The 13,533-nt window shown below is 39.8% G+C and overlaps 1 protein-coding gene across 3 annotated transcripts in view; it reads right to left on the minus strand.

The window, feature by feature from the left end:
• Positions 1-1,758: 1,758 nt before the first annotated feature.
• Positions 1,759-13,533, minus strand: part of PINX1 (PIN2 (TERF1) interacting telomerase inhibitor 1) — a 68,152-nt gene continuing 56,377 nt past the window's right edge. For all 3 annotated transcript variants that reach the window (XM_016160921.2, XM_016160920.2, XM_016160922.2), the window contains one exon: positions 1,759-2,469. In XM_016160921.2, coding sequence (XP_016016407.2) covers positions 2,002-2,469 — 468 coding nt within the window. In that variant the 3' untranslated portion in view covers positions 1,759-2,001. The remainder of the gene's footprint in view (positions 2,470-13,533) is intronic.

Below are 13,533 nucleotides of genomic sequence, written 5' to 3' on the forward strand. Positions count from 1 at the left end.
GTCATTCCGTCTGACCTAGGTGCATTTTGCCATCTTCAATACCCACTAGCTTCCTCCTCCAGCACACGATTCAGTATATTCTCCTGGCTCTCATTTTTATTGGTAAAGAAAGTAAAAGTCAATTAAAAGACAAAAAATCAGTTTCTCTCTCTAAATATAGATGTAATATGTATCTCCCAGTCTATACATCTATATGTATCTATGTATCTATCAATCATCTATCTATTATCTATATCATCTACTATCTATCATCTACCTATCTAAAGATAATTCCCTTTAGGTTTCATATATTCCCTTTCCTTCTGGAATTCATTTCATATACAAGATAGGACACACAGAGATAAATTGGGCATGTGCCCTCTGTGAAGAAAAGTGACTTTAAAAATCATTGGTGCTTTATTAGACTGGATCATAGCCTGGGATTCTAAACTCTGAATTTATAAGAATTTTCTCTGTGGGCTACGTGTGAGTGTGTGAGTGTGTGTGTGTGTGATTTTTAAAAAACCATTAACACTGTTCAAAATTCTTAAGAGACTAAAACCAAACATTCTTCATATATTTTCTCAATTTTAAGAATCTCAAGCCATGCTTCATATCTAATGTATGACCCTGAGAGTTAAAATCAAGGGCAAAAAGTCGTCGCCGTTTCGTACATGCTCTGCAGTAGCAAGCTGTAAGTCAGGTGGAAAGCAGCACACGGCCTGCACCGCTCTGCCGCACCCCCACAGCTACTCTGACAGGCCTGTCAGAGGCAGGCCAGCTGTCAAGACTGCAAGAGCAGGACGGGCAACAGGCAACTAGAAAGAGGGTAGAAGAAAACTAGAACTGAAAATAAGGAGGGAGCAAGAATGAGGGAGTTAACAGTAAACAGATGAAGAAGAAAAGAAGGAAGAGATAGAGAACAAAGAAAGGAAGAGAGGAGAAACAGGCAGAGAAAACAATAGGGCTCGACCTCTAAGTTGTAAGTTTACATTTTCTTTTTCATTCTGTGTTCCAGAGAGGGTGCGAAGGTACCTGAAGCTCTCTGGGTAACCAGCTCAGAGGGAGACGCCAGGGTGTTTAAGGCAGAGAGATGACACCATTTGGTTTGAGCAGGACAGAAAAGTATTTTTTACATTTATTTATGTACTATTCATACTTTTAAGAACTTTCATAAGGCAGTCCCACCCCAGAGAATGACTGATTTCCAGAAAAATTAATTTCCTGACCTTAGACTCCCAGTTTTTCTAACTTGCGATAACCTCCTGATTGTTACAAATAAGCTGGAGTCCACTGTAGGGGACGTGTCCTCAAGCACCACGGACGGGAATGCACCAGACTGCCTACTCTCTCTGAGGACCTGCGGGGCCTGCTGAGAGCTGGAAGCTAAAACGTCCCCAGAGTCAGTTCACTTCTTAAACTTCATAGTCTTGTGGACCTCAGAACACATGGCTGCCACTGCTTAGTGGAAGAGAGAGCATTAAAACAATTTCCCCATCGAAACCAACCAAACCAAAACAACTCTGATTTGGGAGCGTAATCATATAATACCTACTTGGCAAAAAAATGTATGGCTGGCTATAGAACAAAAAGAACTATCTGAATCCAAACTATTGACTCTTAATCCTTTAATTAGACTAAGTCCTTCAGAAGGAAGCACAATTCATTTTACTGAAGGAAATCAAGAGCAAATATAGACTGTGATATATCTGCACACATGTGCACATACATAACTTGATGTTGTCATATACACATGAATGAACACTCAGGGTAAAGGGCTCAGAGTCTCAAAAGAAATTTATTTGTTTATGAGAGCCATGATTTGGAACAGCAAAAAGTTCTTCTGGGAATATGATTTGGGAAAAATGTGGTGATAGGGCGAGACTCAGCAATCCACGGGCATGTCAAAAGATGTGCCCAGACTCTCTCGGGTGAACTCTCCTCTGACTTCAGGCCAAAGGTGTTCGCCTGGCAGCAGTGCCCCGACACCTGAGTGGCTGCAAGGCCCTGGCTCGAGAGGATTTACTTGGAATCTTTCCTCCTCTTCTTCTTCTTCTTTCTCACTGGTGTTTCATCTAGAGTAGCATCCACTGCTACCTTGACTTGCTTTTGTAGCTTTTTCTTTTCTCTCTTTTTTTTGGGCTTTTGTGGTAAGTCCTGGTCATCAAGTGGCCACACACAATCCTCTCCACCCTCAGCAGAAGCATCGGAATGCTCACCCCAGCGAGGGTCTCCGAGCTGCTGCTCAACTTGGTCTCTCTTCTTCTTGGTCTTGGGTTGGGTGTAATTCTCCACATTATTATCTTGTGCAGCTTTCTTTCTTTTCTTTCCTCTTTTCCTTTCCATCTGGATCTCAGGCCCTATAGCTGTGACCTGTGGTTTGTTCTTTAGCTCTGCCATCCTCTTGGCAAAGTACTCCTGGATGGTGAAGGCACTGGTCGTCGTAACAGAGCTCTCATCCTCGTCCGGAGTGGCAGGGCTGGAATCATCCTAAGGGAAAAGAATTAAAACCAGTTAAGCATCAGCATCCTCACAGTATCCAGGACTCTGGCTGGCACCACTCATAATCCACAAGTTAGGGACCAGGCTGAGTACCCAGCTTCCACTTCGTTGATTTATTCCCTTCAGGTAGAGCTGAACTGCAAAGCAGAGAACAAGGTGGCCAGACACATCAGTTGAATACGATATGGGGAGGTAGGTTGAACAGACTGAAGCCAACTTCAGAAGTTAGCTGGCAAGTCACCTAATATAATTCTGAGTAAATGGCACCTTAACAACGTTATAAATGGTGATTTATAAGTTCCTAGTCTCTCATGAAAAATAGGGACACTGAAGTTCTTGAGTTTAGTGATTTTATTAGACACCCATTTCAGCTCCATTATGGATTATACAAGTATTTTTGCATTGATCTAAAGCTTAAATGTCATATGTATATGTTAACCCTCTCTATAACGGGAGCCAAATGCCAACCTGGAACCTGGCATGTCAGAACACTTTCTTTCTCCTCCAATAATTAACTGGCTTCTTCCTTCACATTCACTTATTCGCACAGGGAGAGACCACATGGTTGTTCGACCCTCTTGTGTTGGGAGGATGGGAAGACAGTTTTCTGAATAAACCAGTTTCCAAATTAGGATTTTACAAATTATTTTGAACTTGGTGGGAAAAGCGCAACTTCATTGGAAACCAACGCATATAAATGGACCACGCATTTTCTTGATAGAGAAGCACTCGAAAACCAGCTCAGTGGAATCGAAGCAGCATTGCACTTGAAATTCTGGCCCAGAAAGTTCTCACCAAAGGGGACCTTACCAAGAACACTGTAATTCATCCAATGAACACAAACCTTATTTTACTCAGGCCTAAAAAAATACAAAATCATATAGTCAAATTTTAAAGTTTCAAAATGTAAAATGTAGAACATGTGGAATAAACCAACTGGGCTTTGGGAAGAAGTTTAAATGGTATCTATCAGCATTCAATTTTGGTTGGAATCTCATTAGGTAATTTTGAGAAAAATTTAAAAATAGTGATCCAAAAACAAGGTCGCTTTGTCTATTTGTTCTTCAAATGTTGAAAAAAAGCTGAAATTTTGTGTAGCAGATTGGAAAATCTTCTCAAGGCTCTCTTGGTGTGAGCCAATCCCAGACTGATGGACAAGAAAGGTCTTGCCTTCCATTTAAGGGCACACAGCCACAGTCTCTGTGAGGTGGCCTGTTTATGTAAAATAGGTCTCATTTAGTTCCATGGCATCAAAAGGAGTTTGTCTTACGTGAGTCAACTCATCTGGAGTGTATCTGTGTCTTAGGAACTCAAAATCAAGTTATATCGTATGGCTCCTTTCCTTGCTCAACTCTTATTCTGAATTCCTGCTTTTCATGGTTAAGTCACAGGAACTAACTGCTGGTATTAATCACACTTTTAATTATTACGAAACATAAGATCGTTTTCTGAGTTACTTGTTTAATTCAGAGGGCTTTTTCTAATTCCAGGAAATAACTACGCTCATAACCAACTCCTCCAGTGATAAGGATTTTAATAACCATGGGCCACTGCACACTGAGCTTAGCAGGGCATGGAGACAAGCAAGAGAGGTGCCAGCAACCGAATCCTATTTATCCCAAGGAAAGTGTAGGCAGAACAATGACTTGCTGGGGAGAGCCCTTCACTGCCAGGGGAAGCCACCCTCCCACACTACAGCGATGTATGTTTTAAAAACCAAGGAAACAAAGGTGAAATAGGTTGTGAATCTGATTCCAGTAGGAGCAATGCCTAGGACTGATATTTTATAAGCTCATAATTTATGATTTTATAAATCATAAATCCAGTTTTACTACAGCAATTATAATCTGTTTCTATATTCTTGGCAATGAATATGAAAAAAATGGACACCTTTTCAAGAAAACGAATACTTTTCATATCTGGTCTCAACTTCGAAGAGAATGAGCCTGAGAAAAGCACCAGCTACTTTTAGTATTCTGAAATAGAGACAACTTGCATCTTCCCACATCTCCATTCAACTCATTATACCTCAAAAAAATCCATAATACCAAATATGACTAGCATTACTTTGTAAACTTTGAGAATGTCCTAATTTACTAACAGTGTTCTAAAAACTAGTAAAATAAATTTATACATAACTTGAAAACTTCAAGTTCCATATAAAATACTACTAGGGGAGGTGTGGTGAATGAATCATCTTACCAACATTTGATTTAAGCTCAGGGATTCAAGAAACTTCTTTTTTTAAAAAATTCCAATCCCTGCTGTTAACTAAAGGAGATGCTCAGGTAAATCCCACGGCCTCTCTGGGGCCTCAGTTATCTAATCGAGTCAGGTTAGTAGGTTAAATTAGTTGACTTCTAAGACCCCTCAAAAGTCTAAAATTTACTGGTCTCTGAAAAGGCATTTGGGTTGGCTTCCCCTCTGTGATACAGGTGAGCAGAGAAGAGATAGTGAGGCAGCTTTTCGGAGAGTTCAGTGGAGAAGAGGAAATGGCAAGGGAATTAACAAAATCTGCCCCAGATCTGTAATATGTCCACTGTTCTATCTCCCCTTCCATAAATTAATAAGAAAGAATCAAAGGAACAGTTAGACTCCTGAAATACTTTCCATGTATTACAGAAGCTACTATTTTTAAAATACAAAATAAAAGTTTCTTGTATTGTTCTTAAAAATGGTTTTACAGGTTAATCTGTCTGTTTTCAGAACACCTCAGTCTTCTCATTTCTTTCAGAGCCGATGAGTATATAGTATGTGTTAAAAAACATCTGACGATTGCTTTTCCCAGACGATAGCTAGGGCCTTAATATTCTGTGGGTTAGAACTCAGGACCTTATTGCCCACTTCACAGAACCTCAATGGTTTAAAGCCAGGAAAGCCCTTTGAGACTGCTCCCCTCGATCACATACGGAAACTACCTGAAGAGACCATAGCTGGGTGTCCATAAAAAAAGCAGCTGTCGTTTTCGGATGCGTTCAATGTGCCTGTCACTTATTATCACTGTCGTCTCACATGACTCTCACAGCAACCTGAGAAGAGGCATTCTCCCCGCTTTATAGAAGTAGGAACTGAGACCCACGGCACCTCATGTGCAGGAGGACTCATGGTAGGAACTGGCAGTAGCAGGATTTGGCTCCAAGGCCGCCAGGCACAAAGCCCTTGCTTCCTCCACTGCAGCGCCCTAACTTCTGGCCTGCATCAGATAGACTCACGTGTTCCTGTTTCTCTCTTTAGAAATCATCCTAATACTGAACTATAGATCAGTTGGTCATGTAATCCAAGGACTAAGGTCCATGCTCAATTTTGTGAGGACAGAAGTTTACTGATGCAAAAGCTTCAAGTACAAAAAGATGTCACCAGAAATAGATACTACTTTCTAAACAGAAAAAAACCTCTTCTATTATTTAGTTTGTAACTTACATTTTAAAAAGCCTAAAGCCAGGCTTACGAGTATTCATAATTTGTCAAATCAACATGTAAATTCACTTAGCAAAGTGGGAGTTTTTTAAAGCAGGAAGTAAAACCCAAGTCCAGCCTTCTACCTGAGGCAAGACTCTCTCCTGGGCACTTCCAATACAGACCGTGATTACTCGGGGTGGCAGGCAGTCCATTTCACCGTGAACTTGCTTTGTCTCAGTTTCTTCGTCAGTGATAGGCAGATTCAAGTGGTTGTGCCATGATTAGAGTTGCAGAATCTGAAAGCCTAAACCTACTTCTGGCGACTCTGAATTACCACTGGGATTGGGGGTGGGGTGGTGGTCTGGGAAGTGTTGATGCAAAGGAAACAAGACCTTGCAGAAAGAAATCCTTAAAATATCAATTATAATATACCATAATCATCAAGGTACCTGCAAGATGCCCCAAACTATGCAAGCCAACTTTTCTCAGATGTCTACAGGTATTCTCTCTAGAGGCTTTGCAGCTCAAGCTCTTCTGGGTTCCTCTGTGTCATTCAAATAAATGTACTGAGATGAATTAACAGTAAAATACTCAAATAAAGAGGGTTCTCTTTATCATTCTCATTAGAATGTTAGTATTTTTTGGATCGAAATTTTACTGAGGTGTTTTGGGGCAGATGCGCCATAAGTATAAAATCCCACTACTTATAATTAGCTTACCGATCCAGTAACAGGGTTTCAAAGGTCAACTCTTTCGGCTCACAGCCTTTGTCATACATACGTCACTGCTGATCTTAAGTGACAAGACGGCTGAAGCCTTTTGATTTCTATGTTAAGACACAGTGATCATGTTGCAACAGTAATCCTTCAATAAACTTTTCTCATTGAAAGAAAAAGCAGACACCCAGAGCTCAAGGGAAATGGATTTGGCGGTCGGGGTTCTTAGCTCTGATAGCCATTTCTCGTGATGAACAAATGTGCACTTCCACTCCAGCCTGTCTGTGGTCAGCTTGTGTTGGATTAGTCTGCGAAAAGTTAAGAAAGCTTGGCAAGTGAGTAGTTTGAAAGAACGTTTTATATCTTTTCTAAACTTTTCAGCAGGACAATTCTGACAAACGCAAATTATGCCTTGACATACTCCTGGGAGGTAGAAATTACACCCATCCACTTTGGACAGGGAAAATTCAGGTACTACGCGATTTAATGACTCATGAAGATGAAGGGAGTGCTGGAATGTGTGCGCACTAAACCCTCCGCCAATAGAGGGAGCAGGATGGGCTGATGCAGTCACTCACTAAGCTGGACTATGATGTTCTTCCAGATCCTTTATGTCGCCATGTGCATCACTTCCTTAAAGATCAAGCGCAAAACTGCCTCCCTGAAACAAGCCTGATCCCTGGGTAACTTCCTATAAGTAGCAATTAGTTACTTCTATTTTCCGGTTTTGTATAATTTGCTTTATAATTATCTTCCCAAGAAAATCTGAACTTTCTTGAAGACAGAGACCATTCCTATTTCATTTTTATTGACCACATCCTCTCTAATGAGAAATGAATGTATAGTGAGTACTCATGGAAAGCGCAAAAGACACCAAATCTAAGCAGATCGAGGCTGGGAGGTGCTTCCAATGAACCGAAGCCTTGTATTTGTTGGCACAGATTCGTCTACAAGCCAGGCAGGGCTAATGACTAGAAGGGCTTGGAAGGGTAGGAAGGAAAGAGGGAGTCAGCATTTTACAGTGTATATTCTCCCTATCCAGATAAAATCATTCCCTTCTCATCAGATGCCACTTTGCCTCATGCTGCAAACTGCTTCTCTAACAACTGCAAGGTACATCTGAGCGCCTTTAAGTGTGATCACCAGTTATTCCCTGTGGCCTTAGCGATGTAGAGGAACTCAGTCAAATGACCCATACGTTTCTCCTCTGGCCTGTTACTATCACAGTCACCTTTTGGGAGATTAGTAAATCGGAACTGCCTTATTCATTTTGTGGGATTGGCTGAACGTAGCAATAAAATAGCCTGCATGAGTTGGACTGTTCTTGCCATCAAAAGAACAGACTGGAGAATAAGAGAGGTCTAGGGCATGTCAGAGACAAAGGTGGGAGCTCATTCTGGGAAGGCAAATAGTTGGATAAAAGTTCCACCAGAAGCCCCTGGTAGCAAGTTGTTATGCTTCAGTGTACACTGTATCTTGAGCTGAAAACACCACCTGGGAAAGCTGCTGATTCCAGGGAGTCATCAGACAGTTTGCTTCCAAAGGTTAAGCTAAGCAGTGATCAACACCGTTACTTAGAACAAGAATCGTGCCACGACATCGGCATTTCTTCTCTTGCTTTTTGGTTTCCATATGATTTAAAACATTCAGTGTTTTACTGACAAAGAGCTATTTTTACACTCACAAAATTTATTCAAGTGTGAAATCTTGTTTTTTTTCCAAGATATCTATCATTCTCATCTAGAGTGTGGTTAGGCACACAGCCTCAGTGATAACCAGCCCTCCCGAATCTGCAGTGAAACACAATCCCTGTTAGTGCTAGCAAGTAAGCATCACGAGAGTTAAGAACAAACATAAAACTCCACTGATTGAAGGGAAGTTTTGATTTGAAGTGGGGTTAAAAATCAAAAATAAAACAACAGACTAGAATTATGTAGCAACTCAACTGGAAAATACATGTAGAAGTTATATGTGTGTGTGTACATGTGTTATGTGTATGCATGTGCAAACAGGTTCTAGGAATCCGTGGCATGTACCAGAAGCCCACTCTGTAGCACAGGGTTCTCTCTAGAACAGGGTTGGCAAACTACAGCCTGCAGGCCACATCTGGCCTGCCACCAATCTCTGTACCAGCTAAGAATGGTTTTTAAATGGGGGGCGGGGGAGAGAAAGTATGTGAAAATTATATATATTTCAAATATCAGTGTTAACAAAATTTTGAATTTCATCAGTAAAAAAATTTGTTTTCTCTCTATTACATAAACGTAAAAGGTGTTTAGTAGATATTTGCTGAATAAATACATGAGTACATCAATTTATTGTGAAATATGATCTGCTTTTCGGAAATGATAGATGCCTTTGAAGTACACACACACACAGACACAGACTCGGGGGGCTTTGGGTTTTGATGAAGTTCTTCATCTCAGTCTCTCTACCTTAATGAGTGATGCTAGTAAATAATAGGCTGCTAACTGCTGATTACAAGCAGCAAAGGACAGTAGACAAGGACAATATTTGGTGATGAAGTGATCTGGTATCACAGAGGACTCTCTATACCCTACAAGCAAACAGAGATACCTTTCTAACAATTAGGCATTAGAACTTTGCCTGGAATTTAAAATCTCAGACAAATGCACTGGACATCTCAGAGATGATAATGGGGAACTGGAAGGGACAGGATATCTAGCTTTTCTCTGGACACCAGAAGAGAAATACAAATAATGCCAAATTCTTCATGTGAAGGCCAATGCTAATAAAGCTGCTCATCTTTTTCCACTTGCCTAGTCAGCTGCTCAAATTACCACTCATTAAGTAAAGCCAACATAAACATGTTTTAAGAGGATGGCTCTCTATGGCAACAACTTCTCAAGTAACTGACATCAGAACTACTGACAAGACTCATACAGCCTCTGGGGAAAAAAGAGAGGAAAGAAAAAAGAAGCAGGTTTCCTGCCTCCCCGAAAGGTCCTAGGGCTTGGAAAGTTGTAGTGACTCATGTGACATTTCACAACACACTGGCCATTATAAGATAAACGAGGCTCCTCTAAACTAGAAATGATCAATGTGACATAGGCACCAATTTCTTTGAATGAAGTCTAAAAATAATCCAAACTGACGATATTTTATAATTCTAGGTCAACTGGTTCTCTTCCCTGCTCTCTGGAGGCAGGACAAATAGCTTTTTATAAGTAGTTGAAGGCTCGTATCTGAAACTCAAAAAGCAGGGGCTAACAGCGAGTTTGTCTCTTCCATCTTTACTCCACAGGAAGATTTGAAAATTGCTTAAGAATCATGAAACTCAAATTTAGACTCATTATTTTAGAAAGCATAGCATTGGAATAAGGTTTTAGAGGACCTTCTGTTTTGAAACTAGGAATAGAGTATTAATAGTTATCTGGATCAGTTGGAATTACTTTTAAGAGAAAAGTATATTAATTTAGGCAAATAAAGTTATAAACAAAAAAGTCTTCTTCCTTAGTTTGTGTATACTATATAAGGTTAATCTCTACATGCTCCTTTTAATTGAATGGAAATCAAAGTAGCAAATAAAAGTGTTTCAAAAATATTTTTAGGAGTAAATTTGGTAAGGCAAAATAAATAAAATTCTGAACTCACTGAGTCATGTAATAAAAGTAAATTATTCAACAATAAGATCTTGAGATGGCTGAGTTCCAAAAAGATTTGGCCATCCACGAAGCAAAAGCTACTGTTTACCTGACTGGGGCTGGGGCCAGATAGCTCCTGTCCTGAAGAAGATGGACTATTAAAAAAATAATAATAAAACATAAGATCTGCGTAGATCTTATGTGTTTTTTCCAGAATAGAAAAAAAAAATAAGACGCTGGGAGAATTGATTTTTTGAATACACAGAAACTAAAGAAAACCGACTACAAAACAACTCTATTCAACAAAACCCCTGATCAATTAAATTGAGATTACAATTCCAAAGAGCTCATAAAAAATAAAAATTACTGTTATTAAATATATAATCATTCTCTTATTATTACATGTATTAAATATATAATTGCTTCTCTTTTACATAAGCTATAATAATTTTTTTGATTTTATAAACAATAAAGATATTAAAAGTTTAAGTGAAACTGAATAAGTCACAATGCCTCCTACTACTTGCTCAGAATCCAACAACGTTCCATAAGGCTCATTCTCTGTGGAAATTCAATGCTCTGTATGACAGTGCTTCTCAAACTATCAGGGGTAAAAGGTCAATTTTGTTCTTTTTAAAGTCTATAATCCATTGTAGGCCAAGGTCTTTGTAAAATATCAAAAACATTTTTTTTCAATATTAAAAATTTAAAAGATATAAAATGAAAATTCTAATTTATAAAAATTAATGTCAAATGACTATAAAAGTTTCTAAATGCTTACAATCAGTTTCCGTCCTTGTCCTAGGCTAGTGTGTGGACCATAACTTAAATGGCACTGGTATAAAATATTAGCTACCAAAGGAAAGTAAGAAAGGTACTGAATTCAGTGTAGTAGAGGTGGCAATGACCTAGGTGTCAAAAAATCCAATTCACATCTGATAGAATGTGAGATCTTGGATAAGTCACTGGACTGTCTGGGCCTCAAAGTAAATGATTTACAAAACAAGGAAGTAGGGCTATTCAGTGACTTGTTTTCAAATATAGTTTTAGCACTGCACACCTTTTTCCAAATGAAATCTTAAACAGACTGCCAATACGTAACACACATCAGGGGAACTGTGGTCAAGGTGAGGCTGGCGGAATCCAAAGCTCATGACTAAACCCTCCTCTCCCTTATTAAGGCCCCTGAGACATCTCTGAGGATCGCCTAGGGCTCTGTGGACTAGAGTTTGAAAACTACAGTGATGTTTTAAAGATCCACTGCAATTCTAACATTCGTTGTAGCCCAGATAATTTCACAGGACGCAACAATAGGAGACTAGAAGCTGTCAAGAATAAAACTGGACTTTTACTATTATATAATATACAAATTCCTAAAGTTGTCATTAACTTTTGGAATTCCAAAAATTGGCTGTCAGAACTATCTAGCGACCAATTTCTTCTTAAAATCGTAGCAAAGTATCAAGCCTGGTCTCCTCAATACTATAAAATCTTAAATTGCAAACTCTGAAGGTCCCGATAGCTTAAGATTAATGTTATCAAGGTTGGGTGGCTCTTCCAGCTTTACTTGGTGAGTTTCCACAGAGAACCCAGAGGGGTAGATGGCAACGCCCAAACCCAAGTCACCAGTGTCTCCACCACAGTCCCTCGAGACTGCAGCATGAGGAACAAAGTGTCGCCTTCTTACCAGCCACTTGCTAGGCTCTAACCTAAAGGAAGGTTTCTCTTCATCCTATTTTCATTACATCATAGGATAAAAATCTGGGAGAGAATGTTATTTTTGCTTTCCTGATAGGACAGAGGGATAGAAGGAAAAATGAGCCAATATTTCACTCTTCTCCACCAACACTGGGCCATCTGTGTATCAATTTCTTATTATCACAGAAGCTGTTAAAACCATTTGCTTAGTCTGTCAACAAACAAAAAGCCAAATCTAATCCTTTCAGGCCAAACCTATGTCCTGGCAAAAGTCTACGCAAACAGAACAGCCCAGTGACTTAGAACTCTTGGGTGTTTTGGTAGTCCTTCCCCTCCCCCGCCTTCTTTTCTTTTTTAATGAGTGTCTTACTATGAAGTTATGTTTGTTGATCCAGAAGACAACCAATTTTTACTAGTATTAAAACAACTTTCAAAAACGCAATGACCCACTTTCTCCTTTCTGTCTTACAGAAAGTAGATGCAGGCCCCCGAACCCTGTTTGAAGTCCTTTCTGCCAGGAGATGGTCGGTTTATGTCTCTTGTCCTAGGACAGGAAAAGGATGCACTCTCAGCACCGTGTGCTAGGGAGAGATAAGACCAGGGATTTCTGTCCTCAGCACCTTATCAGCTTTTCCTGCTACTTTCCAGAGCAGACAGCACCATGACTGGCAATAAACTAAACTAGCAGAAGGGGGGCTGGGTGTGTGAGCAGCCTGGCGATTGGAGGGAGTGAGCTGGGAAGCGGTGTAGAATAAGGAAAAGAGATGAGGCTTTTAATATGTTATGGTCCAAATAAAGTTGCCTGTAAAAAGAAAACACGTGTTTTATATCTCTTTTTGTTACAAATGCAGAAACGGGTAGAAGTTTTTATAAGAACTTCCTTTCTGGTTGGAATGCACCGCCACTTTTCTTACTTTGAGCCTTGTCCCTAACTGCCTTGTGCTACTGGCTCCTGGGCACGTAGCACAAGATCGATCTGCTGTCCATGTTCCAACACGGGGCCTATAAACCACAGGCGGCAGACAGAATGCTTTCTACGGAGACATACGCCCCTATTTTCTGAGGCCAAGGCACTCACATTCCATTTCCTATTGCAAAGGAACAAGCAAGGCTATGAGACACTCCTCCAAATGTAGAGGATGTCACTGATGATCTCTCTCATTCTGCAACAAATCACACCTGTGAATCCAAGAAGGCTTATATGCTTTAGAAATCCTGGTCTTTGGCGGGGGGGGAGGGGGGGGAAGGGAAGGGGGCAGACCTTGAAGATAGCTCCTAGAGAAAAATCTAGACTCAGCAGGAAAATTTAAAATTAGTATTGGCCCCAGTTATTTCTAATAAACTCATGTGAAAGTAATACCAAAGTGGCAGTCTTTTAAAAACTTTTTTATCATGAAAATTTTCAAACATATACAAAAGCAGAGACCATACTATAATGAACCTACCTGATGTACCCATTACTCATCTTTGATGATTCTCAACACATAAGCACTACCAAGTCTACTCATATCAACTCAGAGCAATAAACGATATCCTATACTTTCATTTAGAAATATTTCAGTATGTGTCTCTAAAAGGAAAACAGCTCTAAGAAAAATCCATAACTATAATACTATTAGCACATAAGAAGGTTA

This window comes from Rousettus aegyptiacus, unplaced genomic scaffold, assembly GCF_014176215.1.
Source record: "Rousettus aegyptiacus isolate mRouAeg1 unplaced genomic scaffold, mRouAeg1.p scaffold_m13_p_16, whole genome shotgun sequence".
NCBI classification, from domain to species: domain Eukaryota; kingdom Metazoa; phylum Chordata; class Mammalia; order Chiroptera; family Pteropodidae; genus Rousettus; species Rousettus aegyptiacus.